Source organism: Oryctolagus cuniculus, chromosome 16 (assembly GCF_964237555.1).
Source record: "Oryctolagus cuniculus chromosome 16, mOryCun1.1, whole genome shotgun sequence".
Taxonomy (NCBI): Eukaryota; Metazoa; Chordata; class Mammalia; order Lagomorpha; family Leporidae; genus Oryctolagus; species Oryctolagus cuniculus.
Window position 1 is genome coordinate 68,048,880 of NC_091447.1, and position 20,540 is coordinate 68,069,419.

The following is a 20,540-nucleotide window of genomic DNA, read 5'->3' on the forward strand; positions in this document are numbered from 1 at the left end:
CCTAGCAAAATAATAAACTAACATTGCTTTTAGGCAGCTGAAGTTAGAAAAATTCATGTACCAGGAAGTGGTGACATAAAAATCCTTGAATTATGCATAGGAAGTTTGGGACTCAGAGCTGTCTTTGGAGCTTTCCTGATATCACTCACCTCAAATGGTTTATGACCAGAAAAACAACCAAGCAGTATTGCCAGGCCATTAAGTGACACATAAGAAAAAATTTAAAAATGTTCAAAGTAAAAAGCTCTCATATATCAGGCATTTATTAAGATTCTCAGGGGACCATACAAAGAAACCTGTAGAAAATTTAAAAAATTCAAGTAGTTCTTAATAGTTCACTGTTTCTAATCATTGACAGGTCCAGAATGCACTATTGTTCCAATGGTGGTCATTGAGTTCACATGACTATGTGTATTTGACAATGACTTTTATGAAAATTCGAATTCCACCAAAGCTAAGGACTGGAGTTATATATTAAATGGCACTAAGAGGCAAAAAGGAGTGAGTGTAAATAGCATAGTGGTTAAGGTGCCACCTCCCACACAGTACCTAGGGTTGATGACTGGCCCTGTTTCCTGACTCTTGCTTCCTGTGAATACAGATCCTGGCAGGCAGTGGTCAGATGGTTGAGTCTCTACCCAGGGGAGACCTGGATTGAGATAGGATTAAGAACTCACAATTTCTACCTTGTTCCAGCCACAGCCATCACAGGCATCTGTGGAGTGAAGCAGTGGATGAGAGTATTCTTTCTCTCTAAGCAAATGAGTTAAACAATATTAGAGTGAGCACATACATCCACGAAGGAGGGGAGTCAGAAAAGTCAGGAATGGGTAGATCCCTGGAAGACAACAGACACACAACAGTATTTCCTGGTTGTGAACAATCAATGTTAGTTTGGGGTTCAGACAATACATTTGTAGCTTTATAGATGACTTATAAAAATTGTGACTGAAAGGAATTTGTTCCATTGTCTTAAAATAAAAAAGGCATATTTAACTGTTTTTAGATTTCCTTTAATTAGACTATTTGTCATAAATACTAGATTGCATTAGACTCTGAACATAGACTCGTTAGTTCTAATGTTCTTGGCTTTCTAAAATTTGTGAGACTCTTTAAGGCTTTTACATAGAGAGAGGTAGCTCAGACACCAATCATAAAAGATCTCTCAGAAGACTGAGTTTGTCACCATTGAGAAAGATGACAGAATTTGGTTACCGAGTGTGAATATGAAAGTGGAGTTCCAGAAGCTACTGGAAAATTTGTATCATGCAAAAAATGCATGAATTTCACAACTGTATTACAACAAGAAAACCCTTTTCTTTGAATTCAACTTATTCTGTGAACACTAGTGTTACCCTCATGCTATACCCATACAAACTTGACTTGAAGACATAAAGAGTGCTGGGTGCCTGTTTATCTGTTTCCTTTTACCAATCCTACTTTCCTTTCCAAAAGGAGTCCAGGTTGTTTTGAAACACAAAATCTCACACAAGTCTCAGAATTTCATCTCATGGGCTTTTCAGAAGATCCAGCCTTGCAGCTTCTCCTCTTTGTGCTGTTCCTGTCCATGTACCTGATCACGCTGCTCGGGAACCTGCTCATCGCCCTGGCCATCAGCTCAGACTCCCACCTCCAGACCCCCATGTATTTCTTCCTCTGCAACCTGTCCTTGGCTGATGTGGGTTTCACTTCCACCACGATTCCCAAGATGATTGTGGACATCCACACTCACAGCACAGTCATCTCCTATGTGGGCTGCCTGACACAGATGTCTCTCTTTATTATCTTTGGGTGCATGGGTGATTTACTTCTGACTGTGATGGCCTATGACCGGTTTGTTGCCATTTGTCATCCATTGTATTACCAGGTCATCATGAACCCCTGCCGCTGTGGCTTCTTGGTTTCAGTGTCAGTTGTGGCCAGCCTTTTGGAATCCCTGCTGCAGAATTTGATGCTATTAAGAGCTACCTGCTTCAAAGATGTTGACATTTCTAATTTCTTCTGTGAATCTTCCCAGCTTCTCACTCTTGCTTTCTCTGACACTTTCACTCATGGCATAGCCATATATTTTGTTGGCATCATATATGGTTTTCTCCCTATCTCAGGGATTCTCTACTCTTACTACAAAATCATTTCCTCCATTCTGAGAGTCCCATCAGCTGGTGGGAAGTACAAAGCCTTCTCCACCTGTGGCTCTCACGTGACTGTTGTATGTTTATTTTATGGAACATCCCTTGGGGTGTATCTCAGTTCAGCAGCCTCACTTGCTTCCAGGAAGTGTGCAGTGGCCTCAGTGATGTACACTGTGGTCATCCCCATGCTCAACCCCTTTATCTACAGCCTGAGGAACAGGGACATCAAGAGGGCCATGTGGAGACTTCTCAGTCAGCAAGCTATTTAGAGCACAGATTGGAAGGCAGCAAAACTCAGCATCCAGACCCTAATATCTCACCTGGTTCATCACATCACACTTGAGGCTCTCATGGCTTTCATGCATCTTCTTTTGTAACTGAGATTTCTTGTTTTGCTCTTTCTTTATGGAAGTATTATATCTTTACCCTTGCATACCTGACTCATATTGTACCTATGGAGCCTTCTGTAGTTCGTTATGGACAATCCAGGTATCCTGGAAAATGAAAATATACTTTGCCTTTTTGTTATTTAAAATTGATATCTGGGCCATCCCTGTGGCTCAATAGGCTAATCCTCCACCTTGCGGCGCCGGCACACTGGGTTGTAGTCCCAGTCGGGTCGCCGGAGTCTGTTCTGGTTGCCCCTCTTCCAGGCCAGCTCTCTGCTGTGGCCTGGTAGTGCAGTGGAGGATGGCCCAGGTGCTTGGGTCCTGCACCCCATGAAGGACCAGGAGAAGCACCTGGCTCCTGCCTTTGGACAGTGCAGTGCACCGGCTGCAGCACGCCAGCTGCAGTGGCCATTGGAGGGTGAACCAAAGGCAAAAAGGAAGACCTTTATAAAAAAAATAAAAAAAGAATTGATATCTGTTCCATAATTTTAATGTACTTTCCACTCACATTTCCATTCTTATCCTTGCAACTTATTTGACCTCGTTATCCGTGAGGATGCATATCACTGCTCCTTTTTATGAAACCCTCTAAGGAACTTTAACAATTCTGTTGCCTGGATTTCACTACCAGAGGTTCTGATGTCTTGAACTGATGTGTGGTCTGAGTATGGAAATTTCCAAGCACCCAGGATAAGCTGAAAAATTTGCTGACAGTTCATTAGTAACTTGATTTTATGTTATGAGTCATGTTTCCCTTGCTATTTCCATGATTTTCTCTTTGTTATTTTTACAGTTTAGTTATAATTTGTGTTGAATGTGTTATAATTGGGGTTCATGGAGCTTAAATGTGTATGTCCACTTCTTTCTTCAAATTTGGGAAGTTTCCAATTGCAGTCATTATCTCTTCAAACTGGTGCACTTGCACTCTCTCTCTCCTTTCTGTAGATCTCCCACAATACATATACTTGTCTGCTTGTGTTATCCCATAATATCCTTCCAATAAATAAAAGCCCAGGACCAAATGGCTTCACTGCTGAATTCTATCAGATATTTAATGAGGAATTAATCTCAAATCTATTCAAGACATTCAAAGCAGTTGAAAGGGAGGGAATCGTCCCAAACTTCTTCTATGAGGCCAACATCACCTTAATTCTTAAACCAGAAAAAGATACAACAAAGAATTATCGATCAATACCCTTGAGGAATGTAGATGCAAAAGTCCTCAACAAAATACTAACTAAATGAATCCAACAACACATCAGAAAGAACATTCACCCAGATCAAGTGGGATTTATCCCTGGTATGCAGGGTGGTTCAATATTCAAAAAGGAATAAATGTGATATATGTCACATTAACAAACTGAAGAACAAAAGCCATACGATGATCTCAATAGATGCAGAGATAGCATTTGCTAAAATACAACACCCTTTCATGATGGAAACCTTAAGCAAATTGTGTATGGAAGGAACACTCCTCAACAGAATCAAGGCAATATATGACAAATCCACAGCCAGCATTTTATTGAATGAGGAAAAGTTGGAAGCATTCCAACTATGATCTGGAAACAGATAAGGATGCCCATTCTCACCACTGCTATTCAATAAAGTTTCAACCAGAGCCATTAGCCAAGAAAAAGAAATCACAGGGATGACAATTGGGAAGGAGGAAGTCAAACTATCCCTGCATGCAGATGACATGGTTCTATATATAGGGAACAAAAGACTCACTAAGAGACTATTGGAACTCATAAAAGAGTTTATAAAGTGGCAGGATACTAAAATTTTTGGTATTTTTTTAACTTTTATTTAATGAATATAAATTTCCAAAGTACAGAATATGGATTACAATGGCTTCCCCCCCATAACATCCCTCCCACCTGCAACCCTCCCCTTTCCCACTCCCTCTCCCCTTCCATTCACATCAAGATTCATTTTTGATTCTCTTTATATACAGAAGATCACTTTAGCATACATTAAGTAAAGATTTCAACAGTTTGCTCCCATACAGAAACATAAAGTGAAAGATAATAGATGATTTTTAAATGATGATGAAATCAGATCAGACCTATTGTCATGTTTAATCCCAGTGAGAGTCAAGTTGGGAATTGCTAATTTCTTTTTTTTTTTTAACAGAAGATCAGTTTAGTATACATTAGGTAAAGATTTCAACAGTTTGCACCCCCATAGAAACACTAAGTGAAATATACTGTTTGAGTACTTGTTATAGCATTAAGCCTCAATGTACAGCACATTAAGGACAGAGATCCTACATGAGGAGTAAGTGCACCGTGACTCCTGTTGTTGACTTTACAAATTGACACTCCAGTTTATGGCATCAGTAATCTCCCTATGCTCCAGTCATGAGTTTCCAAGGCTATGGAGCCCCTTGAGTTCTCCGACTCTTATCTTGTTTAGACAAGGTCATAGTCAAAGTGGAGGTTCTCTCCTCCCTTCAGAGAAAGGCACCTCCCTCTTTGAAGACCTGTTCTTTCCACTGGGATCTCACTCACAGAGGTCTTTTTGCCAGAGTGTCTTGGCTTTCCATGCCTGAAATACTCTCATGGGCTTTTCAGCCAGATCCGAGTGCCTTTAGGGCTGATTCTGAGGCCAGAGTGCTGTTTAGGACATCTGCCATTCTACGAGTCTGCTGAGTATCTCGCTTGCCATGTTGGATCACTCTCCCCTTTATTTATTCTATCGGTTATTATTAGCAGGTACTAGACTTGTTTATGTGCTCCCTTTGACTCTTAGTCCTTTCATTATGATCAATTGTGAACTGAAATTGATCACTGGGACTAGTGAGATGGCACTGGTACATGCCACCTTGATGGGATTAAATTGGAGTCCCCTGGTATGTTTCTAACTCTACCATTTGGGGCAAGTCAGCTTGAGCATGTCCCAAATTGTACATCTCTTCCCTCTCTTATCCCCACTCTTATGTTTAACAGGGATCACATTTCAGTTAAATTTCAACACTTAAGAATAACTGTGTATTAATTACAGAATTAAACCAGTCATATTAAGTAGAACAGATTAAAAAAACTACTAAGAGGGATAATGTATTAAGTTGTTCATTAAGAGTCAGGGCTATGTTGATCAAGTCACCATTTCTCATAGTGTCCATTTCACTTCAACAGGTTTCCTTTTTGGTGTTCAGTCAGTTGTCACCGATCAGGGAGAACATATGGTATTTGTCCCTTTGGGACTGGCTTATTTCACTCAGCATGATGTGTTCCAGATTCCTCCATTTTGTTGCAAATGACTGGATTTCATTGTTTCTTACTGCGGTATAGTATTCTAAAGAGTACATATCCCATAATTTCTTTATCCAGTCTACCGTTGATGGGCATTTAGGTTGGTTCCAGGTCTTGGCTATTGTGAATTGTGCTGCAATAAACATTAGGGTGCAGACTGCTTTTTTGTTTGCCAATTTAAATTCCTTTGGGTAAATTCCAAGGAGTGGGATGGCTGGGTCGAATGGTAGGGTTATCTTCAGGTTTCTGAGGAATCTCCAGACTGACTTCCATAGTGGCTTGACCAGTTTGCATTCCCACCAACAGTGGGTTAGTGTCCCTTTTTCCCCACATCCTCGCCAGCATCTGTTGTTGGTAGATTTCTGTATGTGAGCCATTCTAACCGGGGTGAGGTGAAACCTCATTGTGTTTTTGATTTGCATTTCCCTGATTGCTAGTGATCTTGAACATTTTTTCATGTGTCTGTTGGCCATTTGGATTTCCTCTTTTGAAAAATGTCTATTGAAGTCCTTGGCCCATCTCTTAAGTGGGTTGTTGGTTTTGTTTTTGTGGAGTTTCTTGATCTCTTTGTAGATTCTGGTTATTAACCCTTTATCTGTTGCATAGTTTGCAAATATTTTTTCCCATTCTGTCGGTTGTCTCTTCACTCTCCTGACTGTTTCTTTTGCAGTACAGAAACTTCTCAATTTGATGCAATCCCAATAGTTGATTTTGGCTTTGACTGCCTCCCGGGTCTTTTCCAGAAATACTTTGCCTGTGCCAATATCTTGAAGGGTTTCTCCAATGTTCTCTAATAACTTGATGGTGTCAGGTTGTAGATTTAGGTCTTTAATCCATTTTGAGTGGATTTTTGTGTAAGGTGTAAGGTAGGGGTCTTGCTTCATGCTTCTGCATGTGGAAATCCAGTTTTCCCAGCACCATTTATTGAATAGACTGTCCTTGCTCCAGGAATTGGTTTTAGATCCTTAATTAAATATAAGTTGGCTGTAGATGTTTGGGTTGATTTCTGGTGTTTCAATTCTGTTCCATTGGTCTATCCATCTGTTTCTGTACCAGTACCATGCTGTTTTGATGACAACTGCCCTGTAGTATGTCCTGAAATCTGGTATTGTGATGCCTCCGGCTTTGTTTTTGTTGTACAAGATTGCTTTAGCTATTCGAGGTCTCTTGTGCCTCCATATAAATTTCAGCACCATTTTTTCCAGATCTGAGAAGAAGGTCTTCGGTATCTTGGTTGGTATTGCATTGAATCTATAAATTCCTTTTGGGAGAATGGACATTTTGATGATATTGATTCTTCCAATCTATGAGCATGGAAGATTCTGTTATCTAGCAGAGAGCTAGATAACAAGTGGAGCAGCCAGAACTTGAACAGGTGCCCCTATGGGATGCTGGTGCTGCAGGCTTTGACTTGACCTGCTATGCCACAGCACTGGCCCCTACAATGTTTCTTAGTCTGAATGTTTACATGTCTATTTACTGTATCACAAGGTTAAATGAAGATATATATATATATATATATATATATATATATATATATGGGATCCTTCAAAAACATGAGGGAAACAAACTTTGAAATTTGTTTTCATCCTGCCTTTCCACAAACTTCTAGAAGTATCCCCAGCCTTTCTTACTGCTGCACTAAGCATAAGATATCTAATAAATGTGTAATTATCAATAACTTGGTAATATATATTCAATCCTAGAAACAATTGAGAAAAATCCAGGTAAATGATTAAAATGCCCATAAACTTTAACAATTAAATGCCAGCTCAAACAAGGGCTTAGGAAATGAATATAGGAAATTGTCTTTAGAAACTCTTGCTAACTGAGAAAATGCAGATAGTCTCAGATGCTTGGCATAGAAAATGGAATTCTCCATGCTTTTCATATTGCTGCAATGGACTCAAAGAATCACATTGGGATTTGTGAACATGGAGGACAGAAGTCTGAATTTTATGTAAAGATCCTGCATCTTGGAATTCAGCAGCAAGAAGCAGAGGTGAGCAGTCCTTGGAGAACATTACAGGTGCACTTTTCTATTTCTCTCCTATTTGCATCAGCAAGTCATCAGAGACTGGGCTACATGGGCCTACAGGTTAATTAGGAGCTCTGTGCATTGAGCCCCTGAGGTCCTCCAGCACAAATGATGAGCAGAGCCTCCAGACCGTGACATTGCACTGGAAATATAATGGCCACTCCTCCCCATGTGAGTGTCTGCATCACAAAGCCCCAGACTGAGTCTGTCTCCTTCCTTGTCCTGAGTCCAAAGCCTGAGGCTCCCTTGAACTCCAGGCAGAAGAGCAGCAGTGGAGCCATCACCCTTGGTCATGACTCTGCTCAGACTCAGCACAGCCCAGTAAGTGCTGAGGGAGACAGTGGAAGTTGATGGGGCTGTCAGGAACACTGTTGCTTCATTATTAGGACAAGCAGGACAGCTGGGGTAGACAGCTGGGAGGGAAACCATAGACAGTTTCAGCTCAGAGGCCTGTGCCAGTTTATGTTCTTGGTTCTCATCAAGGTCCAAGATTTCTCATTTTGAATTTTTCCCTCCCACAGTGATTCTCAGTCCCACTGGCAGACCCTTCATGACAGCAGCCTGTGCATACCTAAAACTGTCCCCTGAGCACTCAGCAATGTCATGAAGGTGATGGTGAGGAGGAGGGGGAGGATGCCATGTCCCTAACATCACACAGCTTTATTGAGGGCTTCCTAAGTGCCAGGCTCTGAACCCTAGGTTCTAAGTAGCTTGTTTCATTTCATCAACATAAAACCATGTTCCATTGCCCATATTATTTTTATCTTACAGAAGAGGTGAGGAGCCCTGAGTTTTTGTGTAACTTGTGTGAAGCTGTGGGGTAGAAATGGGTGAAATCATGTTGGAGACAAGTCGGTAGTCTGACTGTAGACACGAAGAGCATGTCTAGTATTCCCCTCTGACATAGCAGCCATCTCTTTCTCTTTCCTGTCACACCAGGATGGGACCCCAGTTCATTGTGATCTCTCTTTGGGGTTTCTTGGTAGATCACAGTGGGCAGCAGTAGGTAAAGTATGGTTGAGTTCAAAGGGAAAGATCACAGAAAGACTACAGGATCATTTTGGGGATTCCCTCTCTCTCTCTCTCGATCCCATTTCAAGTTTTCACCTCAGCCATCCACTTTGTCCCCAACTCTTGAAATCACTCAATCTGAGAAAGAGGCATGTGGTTTGGGTCTTGGGTTCCAAGACCAAGGAATGAATTAGCATTGCCTTTAGGCAGCTGAAGTTAGAGAACTGTAATCCAACTATCAGCAAGGGGTGTCATGACAATCTTTGAATTCTACATACGATGATGGGAACTCAAAGCTGGTGCTGGGTCTTCCCTAATCTCCTCACTTCAGCTACAGGCAAGGCTTATGATCAGAAAAACAATAAAGCAGAATGACCAGGCCATGAAAGGAAACAGAACAAAAGCTTTAAACTTGTTTTAAGCAAAAATCTCTTATATAACAGTTTTTTTTCTAAAAACACCTGAGGTTATAAGGGGTGTATATTAAAAAAAAATTAGAAAAATTCAGGTGGCCCTTAAAGTTCATTATTCTATATCATTGTCAGGTGCCTAGTGTAGCAGTGTTACATATGTGGTCACTGATATTACATGATTGTATGTACACACATAAACTATTTTTATCAAGATTTGAAGTCCACAAAACAAATGAAAGGAGTTATATATTAAAGGATGCTAAAAGACAAATTGGAGTGGGCATATAGAATTGTGGTTAAGATGCCCGCCTCCCACACTGGCACCCCTGGGTTGGATTCCAGGATCTGGCCCCTCACTCCAGCTTCCTGCTACTGCAGATGATAGGAAGTAGTGGTGATGATCAAATACTGGGGTTCCTGCCACACATGTGGAAGACCTGGATTGAATTCCATCTCCCAAAGCTTCTGCATGGGAAACGTGACAGTTCACTGGGGCAGTGAACCAGTGGAGGGAAACTCTCAAATCTCTATCCGCCTGTGTCTCTGCCTCTCAAAACAAGCAGATACATGATACTTGAATGACTACTTCCATCTACAGAGGAGGGCAATCAGAAGAGCTAAGAATGATAAAACCCTAGAGGGCAACTGACACCCAGCAATATTTCCTGATTGTGAATACCCAACTTTAATTTGGTGATTATATAATGCAATTCTAGCTCTTAAGGTTATTATAGTTTGTTCAAGTAAACTATACTGTTGGTTACAAGAAAATAAGGTATATAGCACACTGTTAGCAAGAATGTTTTTCTAAACAGGGAAAAGACACTTTTTATTCTTCCTTTTTAAAAACAAAGGGCGCTTCACCAAATGAAAATTTAGCAAGTAGGAAAGCAAAAAACCCTAGTTTAACAGCAATATAGGCAAGTGCTATAAATAGTAATTGAATGGAAAGATGACCATTTCACCCATAGATAGTAAATGTTCAAGTAATCACTGATCATTAAAAGTATAGTAGTATAACATAATGTCAATTACAAATATATTATCTCAAAAAGGAAAGAAAATTAGTGAGGGAGGGAATGAAGAGTGAATATTATTATATTGTATCTATGAACTAAATTAAATCTGCTAAAAACTAAAAAACTAAAAATGAATTCAAAGAATAAGTTACAATTGACTGTGATCATGGACTGAGTCCTTCTAATGTTTATGGTCTTTTAAAATTTTTCATTTGAGTGTCTCTAAAGTAGATGTGCATGGAAGGAGGTGAGTAACATGGAAACCAATCATGAAACACCCTAAGAAGCCTGAATATGTCATGGCTGAGAAGACTGGAAGTTATATGCTCACCAGTGTGAATAAGATGGGGGAAACACATCATAAAAATTATGAATTTCAAAATTATATAGCACCAAATAACATTTTCTTTTAATTCTGTTCATTGTATCAACCTTCGAGTTACTCTTGAACTACATCTATGACTAGTAGATTTGAAAACATATACAGAGTGCTGGATGCCTGTTTATCTGTTTCCTTTTACCAACACTATTTTCTTTTCCAGAAGGAATGCAGGTTATATTGAAACACAAAATCTTACACGTGTCTCAGAATTCCATCTCTTGGGATTCTCGGAGGATCCAGACCTACAGCTCCTCATTTTCGTGCTGTTCCTGTTCATGTACCTGGTCACAGTGCTTGGGAATCTGCTCATCATCCTGGCTGTCACCTCAGACTCCCACCTCCACACCCCCATGTACTTCTTCCTCTGCAACCTATCCTTGGCTGATGTGGGTCTCACCTCCACCACGGTTCCCAAGGTGATTGTGGACATCCACACTCACAGCATAGTCATCTCCTATGTGGGTTGTCTGACACAGATGTCTTTTTCCATCACCTTTGGATGCATGGATGATTTGATTCTGACAGTGATGGCCTATGACAGGTTTGTTGCCATCTGCCACCCTCTTCATTACCAGGTCATCATGAACCCCCAACGCTGCGGTTTCTTAGTTTCAGTGTCGGTTGTGGCCAGCCTTTTGGATTCCCTGCTGCACAGTTTGATGGTCTTGCAAGTTACCTGCTTCAAGGATGTTGAAATTTCCAGTTTCTTCTGTGACCCTTCTCAGCTTCTCAACCTCACCTGCCTTGACACGATCACCCATGACATATTCATATGTTTTGTTGGTGTCGTATATGCTTTTCTCCCTATGTCAGCACTCTTCTTCTCTTATTATAAAATTGTTTCCTCCATTCTGAGGGTCCCATCACCAGGTGGGAAGTACAAAGCCTTCTCCACCTGTGGCTCTCATCTGACAGTTGTTTGCTTATTTTATGGAACAGCTATTGGGGTGTATCTTAGTTCAGCAGCCTCACTTTCTCCAAAGACGTGTGCAGTGGCCTCGATGGTGTACAGTGTGGTCACCCCCATGCTCAACCCCTTTATCTACAGCCTGAAGAACAGGGACATCAAGAGGGCCATATGGAGGCTCCTCAGCAACACAGTCTCTGTGCCGTGCATTTGGAGTACTGGTTGGAAAAGCAGCAAAGCTTAGTTCTAGAACTACACATCTCACCTCCCTCATTCCATGGTATTTGAGGCTCTTGTTCTCACCATTTTTTTATATTTTATTTTATTTAATGAACATATATTTCTAAAGTACAGCTTATGGTTTACAATAACTCCCCCCCATAACTTCCCTCCCACCCACAACACTCCCCTCTCCCACGTCCTCTCCCCTTCCATTCACATCAAGTTTAATTTTCAATAATCTTTAAATACAGAAGATTAATTTAGCATATATTAAGTAAAGATGGTCCAGGTCCTTGGTCCCCTGTACCTGGTGGGAGCCCAGGAAGAAGCACCTGGCTCCTGGCTTTGGATTGGCGCAGCTCCATGTGTTGAAGCCAACTGGGGAGAAAACCATAGGATGGAAGGCCTCTCTGTCTGTCTGTTTGTCTCTCTCTGCCTCTCCTCTTTCTCTGTGTAACTCTTTCAAACAAATAAATTAATTAAAAAAAACTTGTGGAAGATACATATCATGAAACAATATAGGAATTTCAAAATCATACTGCACCAAGACAACTTTTCATTTCATTTATTCCACACACCTGAGAGTTACCTTTGTGTTATACCCATGACCAGCTGAATTGACAATATATACAAGTGCTATGTGACCGTTCATCTGCATCATTTTACCACCACTGTTTTCTCTTCCAGAAGGAGTAGGGGTTATACTGAAAAACAAAATCTCACACATGTCTCAGAATTCCATCTTAGAGGATCGAGACTTGCAGCCCTTCATTTTGGTGCTGTTCCGGTCAATGTACCAGGTCACTGAGCATGCGAACCTGCTCATCATCCTGGCCATCAGCTCAGGCTCCCACCTCCACTCCCCCATGTACTTCTTCCTCTGCAGCCTCTCCTTGGCTAACATGGGTTTCACCTCCTCCACATTTCCTAAGATGATTGTGGATGTCCATACTCACAGCACAGTCATCTCCTATGTGGGCTGCCTGACGCACATATCTCTCTTCATCATCTATGGTTGCATGGATTTTTGATTATGAATATCATGGCCTGAGCAGTTTGTTGCCATCTGCCATCCTCTTCATTACCAGGTCATCATGAACCCCCAACGCTCTCTTTTGTGGCTAGTCTTTTGGATTCCCTGCTGCACAGTTTGATGGTCTTGCAAGTTACCTGCTTTAAGGATGTTGGAATTTCCAGTTTCTTCTATGACCTTTCTCAGCTTCTCAACTTCACCTGCCTTGACACCATCACCCATGACATATACGTTTATTTTACTGGCATCATGTAGGTTTTTTCCCCACTCAGGGATCCTTTACTCTTACTATGAACGTATTTGCTACATTGTGAGAGACCCATCACTATCTAGGAAGTACAAAGTCTTCTCCACCTGTGACTCTCACCTGTTGGTTGTTTCCTTGCTTTATGGAACAGTCCTTGGGGTGTACCTGATTTCAGCTTTCTCACTTTCTCCCTGGAAGTGTGCAGTGTCCTCAGTGGTGTACAGAGTGGTTACTCCCACAGTCTGAGGAGCAGGGACATCGAGAGCACTATGCAGAGGCTCCTCAATAAAACAGTCTAATTTCAGTCCCTGTGCCCTACCTTGGATGGGAGGTTGGACAAGAAAGCCAAACTAGACATCTAAGGGCTGGAATGTGTTGCAGCAGGTTATTGCCCTGGCCTCAAGTGCTGGCACCTCATATGGGCACTAGTTTGAGACCAAGCTGCTCCACTTCCCATCCAGCTCTCTACCATGGGCTGGGAAAGAAGTAGATGATGGCCCAAGTGCTTGGGCCCCTGTACCCACATGGGAGATCCAAAAGAAGCTCCTGGCTCCTGGCTTCTGATCGGCATAGCTCTGGCTGTTGTGGCCAATGAGAAGTGAATCATAGGATAGAAGACCTCTCTCTCTTTCTGCCTCTCTTTCTCTGTGTAACTCTTTCAAATAAATAAATACATCTTAAAAAAAAACTAGACTTCTAGACACAAGAATCTCACCTCTCTCATGTTTGAGACTCTCGTGGCTTTCATCATTCTCTGCATTTCCTAAAGAAAATACATTCTGATGGGAAATGACTACTTACTTGATGAGGAAACACCAGAAGCCAGTGGGAAGCCAGTTTGGGCACAGAATGGTTAACGCTGTCTGTGACATCATAGATTGTGTGGGAAGAAGGGAAACCATGGTTCCTCCATTGGACTATATGATCATGGATACACCATGGAGCAGTATGATAGACACTGTGTAACTACACAATACAGAGAAACATCTGTCTATATGGCAGTTATTCTGTAGGAACATTTGTCTGAGAGCAGATGGTTTATGGGTTGTGTAACATGCTGGGAAGAAGAAAAATATATATGCAATCTTGTCGTGCTTCGAGAACGTCAAAAGTACTCTTTAGTCTCTAAAGGGCTCAACAACAGCACAGGCAATCACAGCCAAATAGACAAATGGGATTGCATCAAGCTGAGAAGCTTCTCCACTGCAGAAGAAACAACAAAGTGAAGAGGCAACTTATAGAATGGAAGAAAATATTTGCAAACTATGAAACTGATAAAGGATTAATATCCAGAATCTACACAGAGCTCAAGAACCTCAACAACAAAGCAATCCAGTTGAGAAATGGTCAAAGAACTTGAACATGCATTTTTCAAGAGAGGAAACTCAAATGGCCAACAGACACATGAAAAATATGCTCAGGATCACTAGCATTCAGGGAAATGCAAAACCACAATGAGGCCTTACCTCAGCTCTGTTAGAATGGTACTCCTACAGAAATGAACAAACAGTAAGTGCTGGTGAGGATGTAGGGAAAAATGCACCCTAATCTCTTGGTGGGAATGTAAACTAGTACAGCCATGTGAAAGTCTGTATGGAGATACCTCAGAGAGTGGAAAACAGATATGCCTTATGACCTAGCAATCCCACTGCTGGGAATTTACTCAAATGAAATGAAATCAGCATATGTAAGAGTTATCCATACCCTTATGTTTATTGCAGCTCAATTCACAATAAGACAGTGAATCAACCAGATGTCCATCAACTGATGACTGGATAAAGAAATTATGGTAAATATCCACTATGGAGAACTATTCATCTGTAATACAGGATGAAATTCTGTCATTTGCAACCAAATGGATGCAACTTGAAACCACTATACTTAGTGAAATAAGCTAGTCCCAGAAAAGACAAATACATGTTTTCCCTGATCTGTGGTAATAGAGTACCAAAAATGCAATGTATAGAAAACAAATTGACATTTTGAACTTTAACAATTGTTTACAGCCCTTGTATTTACTGTTGAGGAACAGGTTTTTTTTCTTATTATTGGTTGCAATATAATGTTATGAATATAAAGTAAACTGTAGATTATTGTAAAAATTAAGAGAAGGATTAGGAGAAGGAAGAGGAAGTGTGGGAGTATGGGTAGGAGGGAGGGCAGGCTAGGAAGTATCATGATGTTCCTAAATCTGTATATATGAAATGTGTATACCTTAAGCAAAATTTAAAAAGCAATAAAAATAAAAAAGAACTTATGAGAAAGACATCAACCTGTATAATCAGTCTTTAAGATGCTGGTCCCAGGAGAAGGTGTTTTGTACAGCAGTTAAGATGCCACTTGGGATGCAGGCATCCCATAACTGAGTGCCTGGATTTGAGCCCTGGCTCTACTTCTTTTGTCTGCTTCTTACTAATGTGCACCCTGAGGTGAAGCAGAGAATGGCTCAGGTTTTTCTGTCTCCACTACCTACATGGGAATTCCTGGGTTTGTCTGGCTCAGCCTGGCTCTTATGGGCATTTGGGGAGTGATTCAGTCAATGGAAATTCTCTCCCTCTCTGTCCTTGTCTCATTTTGCCATTCAAATGGAACAAAGACCATCCTGAGGAGAGAGCCTCAGGCCTCATTGCCCAGTGGGCATGAAGGGGCAATGGACCCTCACTCCCCAGTCATGCCCCTCAGCAAGGGAGCCCAGTGAGAGGCCTGCATCCTTGAGCAGAGTGTGTGGGTTACAATCACAGCCCCAGTTCCAATTCCCACCTCCTGCTAATGCACACACTGTGGGGTAGCAGGTGAGAGCTTAAGCAGTGGGGTTCCTGCAACCCATGTTTGGAACTGGGTTGAGTTTTTAGATCCAGGCTTAAGCCAGAGCCATAACCAGCTGTTGTGAGCATTTGGGGAGTGAACAATAGATGGAAATTCTATGTATCTCTTTGTCTGTCTCTGCCACTTAAATATTAATAAATATGATTTAATGCTATAACTAGTACTCAAACAGTATTTTTCACTTTATGTTTCTGTGTGGGAGAAAACTGTTGAAATATTTATTTAATGTATGCTAAACTGATCTTCTGTATATAAATAGAATTGAAAATGAGTCTTGATGTGAATGGAAGGGGAGAGGGAGTGGGAAAGGGGAGGGCTGCAGGTGGGAGGGATGTTATGGGGGGAAGCCATTGTAATCCATAAGCTGTACTTTGGAAATTTATATTCATTAAATAAAAGTTAAAAATAAAAAAATAAATAAAAATAAATAAAATAAATACTAAAAGAATAATTAGATATTAAAAAGAATGTTGGTCCCAAGGCAGTAAAATAGTATGTGTATGTCTTCCTCTAAGACTCACATGCATTAGGAGGCCCAGGCTTGGCTGTTTTCCTGACAGCTTTGAGAAAGCCTCAGCCCTCATTGCTCACTGGGCATAAAGGTGCAGTGGACCCTCATTCCCCGTCATAGCCCTCAGCAAGGGAGTCCAGCACCATTAGTTCTCAGGGACACAGAGGATGCAGGAGGCAATGTGGGAATGTTGGAAACCTTGTCTCCTTGAGTGTAGGACCAGCAATGTGGTTGGGGTAACCAGATTGACTAGGATCAAAATGAAAAGTCTCAGCCCCAAAGTATGCGGTGTATAATCTAGGTTCTTAGAGGGACTTCCTAAACCATAAGTGAGAATTCTGATTTTCTTTAACATTTTCTCTTTATAGGGTTAGTCATCATGTTTACACAACCATTTGCTATACCTCAAGAATAACTGAAGCTCTATAAGGGAGATAATTATTATTGCTATTTGCAGAGGCGGTAACTATTGAGTGTCTTTACATTATTTTCTGGAATTCTGTTTCACATTTTTCACCATTCAAAGACAGTATAACCTAGGAAAATAATTAATAAACTAGCATTGTCTTTAGACAGCTGAAGTTAGAAAAATTCATGTACCAGAAAGTGGTGACATAAAAATCCTTGAATTATTCATAGGAAGTCTGGGACTCAGAGCTGTCTTTGGAGCTTTCCTGATATCACTCACCTCAAATGGTTTATGATCAGAAAAACAACCAAGCAGTATTGCCAGGCCATTGAGTAACACATAATAAAAAATTTAGAAATGTTTAAAGATAATAGCTCTCATATCAGGCATTTATTAAGATTCTAAGGGGAATATACAAGAAACCTGCAGAAAATTTTAAAAATCAAGTAGTTCTTAACAGTTCACTGTTTCTAATCATTGACAGGTGCAGAATGCACTAATGTTCCAATTGTGGTCATTGATTTCATATGACTATGTGTATTTGTCCATGACTTTTACAAAAATTCGAAGTCCACCAAAGCCAAGCACTGGAGTTATATATTAAATGGCACTAAGAGGCAAAAAGGAGTAAGTGTAAATAGCATAGTGGTTAAGGTGCCACCTCCCACACAGTACCTAGGGTTGATTACTGGCCCTGGTTCCTGACTCTTTCTTCCTGTGAATACAGATTCTGGCAGGCAGTTGTCAAATGGTTGAGTTTCTACCAGGGGAAACTTGGACTGAGATGAGTATAAGAACTCGCAATCTCTACCTTGTTCCAGCCACAGCCATCACAGGCATCTGTGGAGTGAAGCAGTGAATGAGAGCATGCTCTCTACGAAAATGAGCTAAAGGCCAGTGCCATGGCTCACTAGGCTAATCCTCCACCTGCGGCACCGGTACCCCAGGTTCTAGTCCCGGTCTGGGTGCTGGATTCTGTCCCGGTTGCTCCTCTTCCAGTCCAGCTCTCTGCTGTGGCCTGGGAAGGCAGTGGAGGATGGCCCAAGTACTTTGGCCCTGCTCCTGCGTGGGAGACCAGGAAGAAGCACCTGGCTCCTGGCTTTGGATTGGTGCAGTGCACTGGCTGCAGTGGCCATTTGGGGGGTGAGCCAATGGAAGGAAGACCTTTCTCTCTGTCTCTCTCTAACTCTGCCTGTCCAAAAAAATGAGCTAAAACAATATTAGAGTGAGCACATACATCCAAAAAAGGAGGGATGTCAGAAAAGCCAGGAATGAGTAGATCCCTGGAAGACAACAGGCATACAACAGTATTTCCTAGTTGTGAAGAATCAACCTTAGTTTGGGGTTTGGACAATACACTCATAGCTTTATAGATGACTTATAAAAATTGTGAATGCATGGAATTTGTACCATTGTCTTAAAATAAAAAAAATTAACTGTTTTTAAAGTTCCTTTAATTAGACTTTTTTCATAAATACTAGATTGCATTTTACTATGGTCATAGACTTGTGAGGTCTAATGTTCTTGGCTTTCTAATATTTGTGAGACTCCTTAAAGCTTTTGCATAGAGAGAGGTAGCACAGAAACCAATCATAATATCTCTCAGAAGATTGAGTTTGTCACCATTGAGAAAGGAGACAGAATTTGGTTGCCAAGTGTGAATATGAAAGTGGAGTTCCAGAAGCTACTGGAAAATTTTATCATGAAAAAAAATGCATGAATTTCATAACTGTATTACAACTTGAAAACCCTTTTCTTTGAATTCAACTTATTCTGTGAACACCAGAGTTACCCTCATGCTATATCCATACATACTTGACTTGAAGACATACAGAGTGCTGGGTGCCTGTTTATCTGTTTCCTTTTACCAATCCTATTTTCCTTTCCAAAAGGACTCCAGGTTGTTTTGAAACACAAAATCTCACTCAAGTATTGGAATTCATCTCATGGGTTTCTCAGAGGATCCAGAACTGCAGCCCTTCCTCTTTGTGCTGGTCCTGTCCATGTACCTGATCACAGTGTTCGGGAACCTGCTAACTGACCTGGCCATCAGCTCAGACTCCCACCTCCACACCCTCATGTACTTCTTCCTCTGCAACCTGCCCTTGGCTGACATGGGTTTCACCTCTATCACGGTTGCCAAGATGATTGTGGACATCTACACTCACAGCACAGCCATCTCCTATGTGGGCTGCCTGATGCAGATGTCTCTCTTTATTATCTTTGGGTGCATGGGTGATTTGCTTCTGACCATGATGGCCTATGACCGGTTTGTCACCATTTGTCATCCACTGCATTACCAGGTCATCACGAACCCCTGCCGCTGTGGCTTCTTTCCAGGTCCTTTGTGGCCAGCCTTTTGGAATCCCTGCTGCAGAATTTGATGCTATTAAGAGCTACCTGCTTCAAAGATGTTGACATTTCTAATTTCTTCTGTGAACCTTCCCAGCTTCTCACCCTTACTTGCTCTGACACTTTCACTCATGACATAGCCATAGATTTTGTTGGCATCATATATGGTTTTCTCCCTATCTCAGGGATTCTCCACTCTTACTACAAAATCATTTCCCCCATTCTGAGAGTCCCATCAGCTGATGGGAAGTACAAAGCCTTCTCCACCTGTGGCTCTCATGTGACTGTTGTATGTTTATTTTATGGAACATCCCTGGGGGTGTATCTCAGTTCAGCAGCCTCACTTTCTTCCAGGAAGTGTGAAGTGGCCTCAGTGATGTACACTGTGGTCGTCCCATTGCTCAACCCCTTTATCTACAGCCTGAGGAACAGGGACATCAAGAGGGATATGTGGAGACTTCTCCATCAGCAAGCTATTTAGAGTACAGATCGGAAAGCCAGCAAAACTCAGCATCCAGACACTAAAATCTCACTTGACTCATCACATCACACATGAGGCTCTCATGGCTTTCATTCATCTTCTTTTGTAACTGAGATTTCCTGTTTTGCTCTTTCTTTATGGAAGCATTATATCTTTACCCTTGCATACTTGACTCATACTGTACCTATTGTACCTTCTGTAGTTCATTATGGATGATCCAGGTACCCTGGAAAAAGAAAATATACTTTGCATTTTTGTTATTTAAAATGGATATCTGTTCCATAATTTGTATGTGCTTTCCACTCACATTTCCATTCTCATCCTTGTAACTTATTTGACCTCGTTATCCATGAGGATGCATATCACTGCTCCTTTTTATGAAACCCTCTAAGGAGCTTTAAAAATTCTGATGGCTGGATTTTACTACCAGAGGTTCTGATTCATGAACTGATGTGTGTCCTGAGTATGGAAATTTCCAAGCACCCAGGATAAGCTGAAAACTTTACTGCCATTTCATTAGCAGCTTGATTTTATGTGATGATTCATGTTTCCCTTGCTGTTTCCATGATTTTCTTTGTGATTTTTGTAGTTTAATTATAATTGAGGTTCATGGAGCTTAAATGTGTATGTCCACTTATTTCTTCAAATTTGGGAAGTTTCCAATTTCAGTCATTATCTCTTCAAACTGGTGCACTTGCATTCTGTCTCTCCTTTCTGTGGAACTCCCACAATACATATACTAGTGTGCTTGTGTTATCCCATAAGATCCTCCCAATAAATTAAAGCCCAGGACCAGATGGCTTTGCTGCTGAATTCTATCAGATATTTAATGAAGAATTAATCCCAAATCTATTCAAGATAATCAAAACAGTTGAAAGAAAGGGGATCTTCCCAAACTTCTTCTATGAGGCCAA

The 20,540-nt window shown here is 41.1% G+C and overlaps 2 protein-coding genes and 1 pseudogene across 2 annotated transcripts; all 3 read left to right on the forward strand.

The window, feature by feature from the left end:
* Positions 1–1,477: 1,477 nt before the first annotated feature.
* On the forward strand, positions 1,478–3,794 carry LOC100340560 (olfactory receptor 7E178-like). Its single transcript, XM_070059301.1, has one exon. It carries the CDS (start codon positions 1,511–1,513, stop codon positions 2,399–2,401), a length of 891 nt encoding a protein of 296 aa, XP_069915402.1. The 5' UTR covers positions 1,478–1,510; the 3' UTR covers positions 2,402–3,794.
* Positions 3,795–10,613: 6,819 nt separating this feature from the next.
* Positions 10,614–11,828, forward strand: LOC127488532 (olfactory receptor 7E178-like). The gene has a single exon (XM_051838267.2). The coding sequence runs from the start codon at positions 10,752–10,754 to the stop codon at positions 11,787–11,789; it is 1,038 nt and encodes a 345-aa protein (XP_051694227.2). The 5' UTR covers positions 10,614–10,751; the 3' UTR covers positions 11,790–11,828.
* Positions 11,829–18,739: 6,911 nt separating this feature from the next.
* LOC127488534 (olfactory receptor 7E24-like) lies at positions 18,740–20,044 on the forward strand (annotated as a pseudogene).
* The last annotated feature ends 496 nt before the right edge of the window (positions 20,045–20,540 follow it).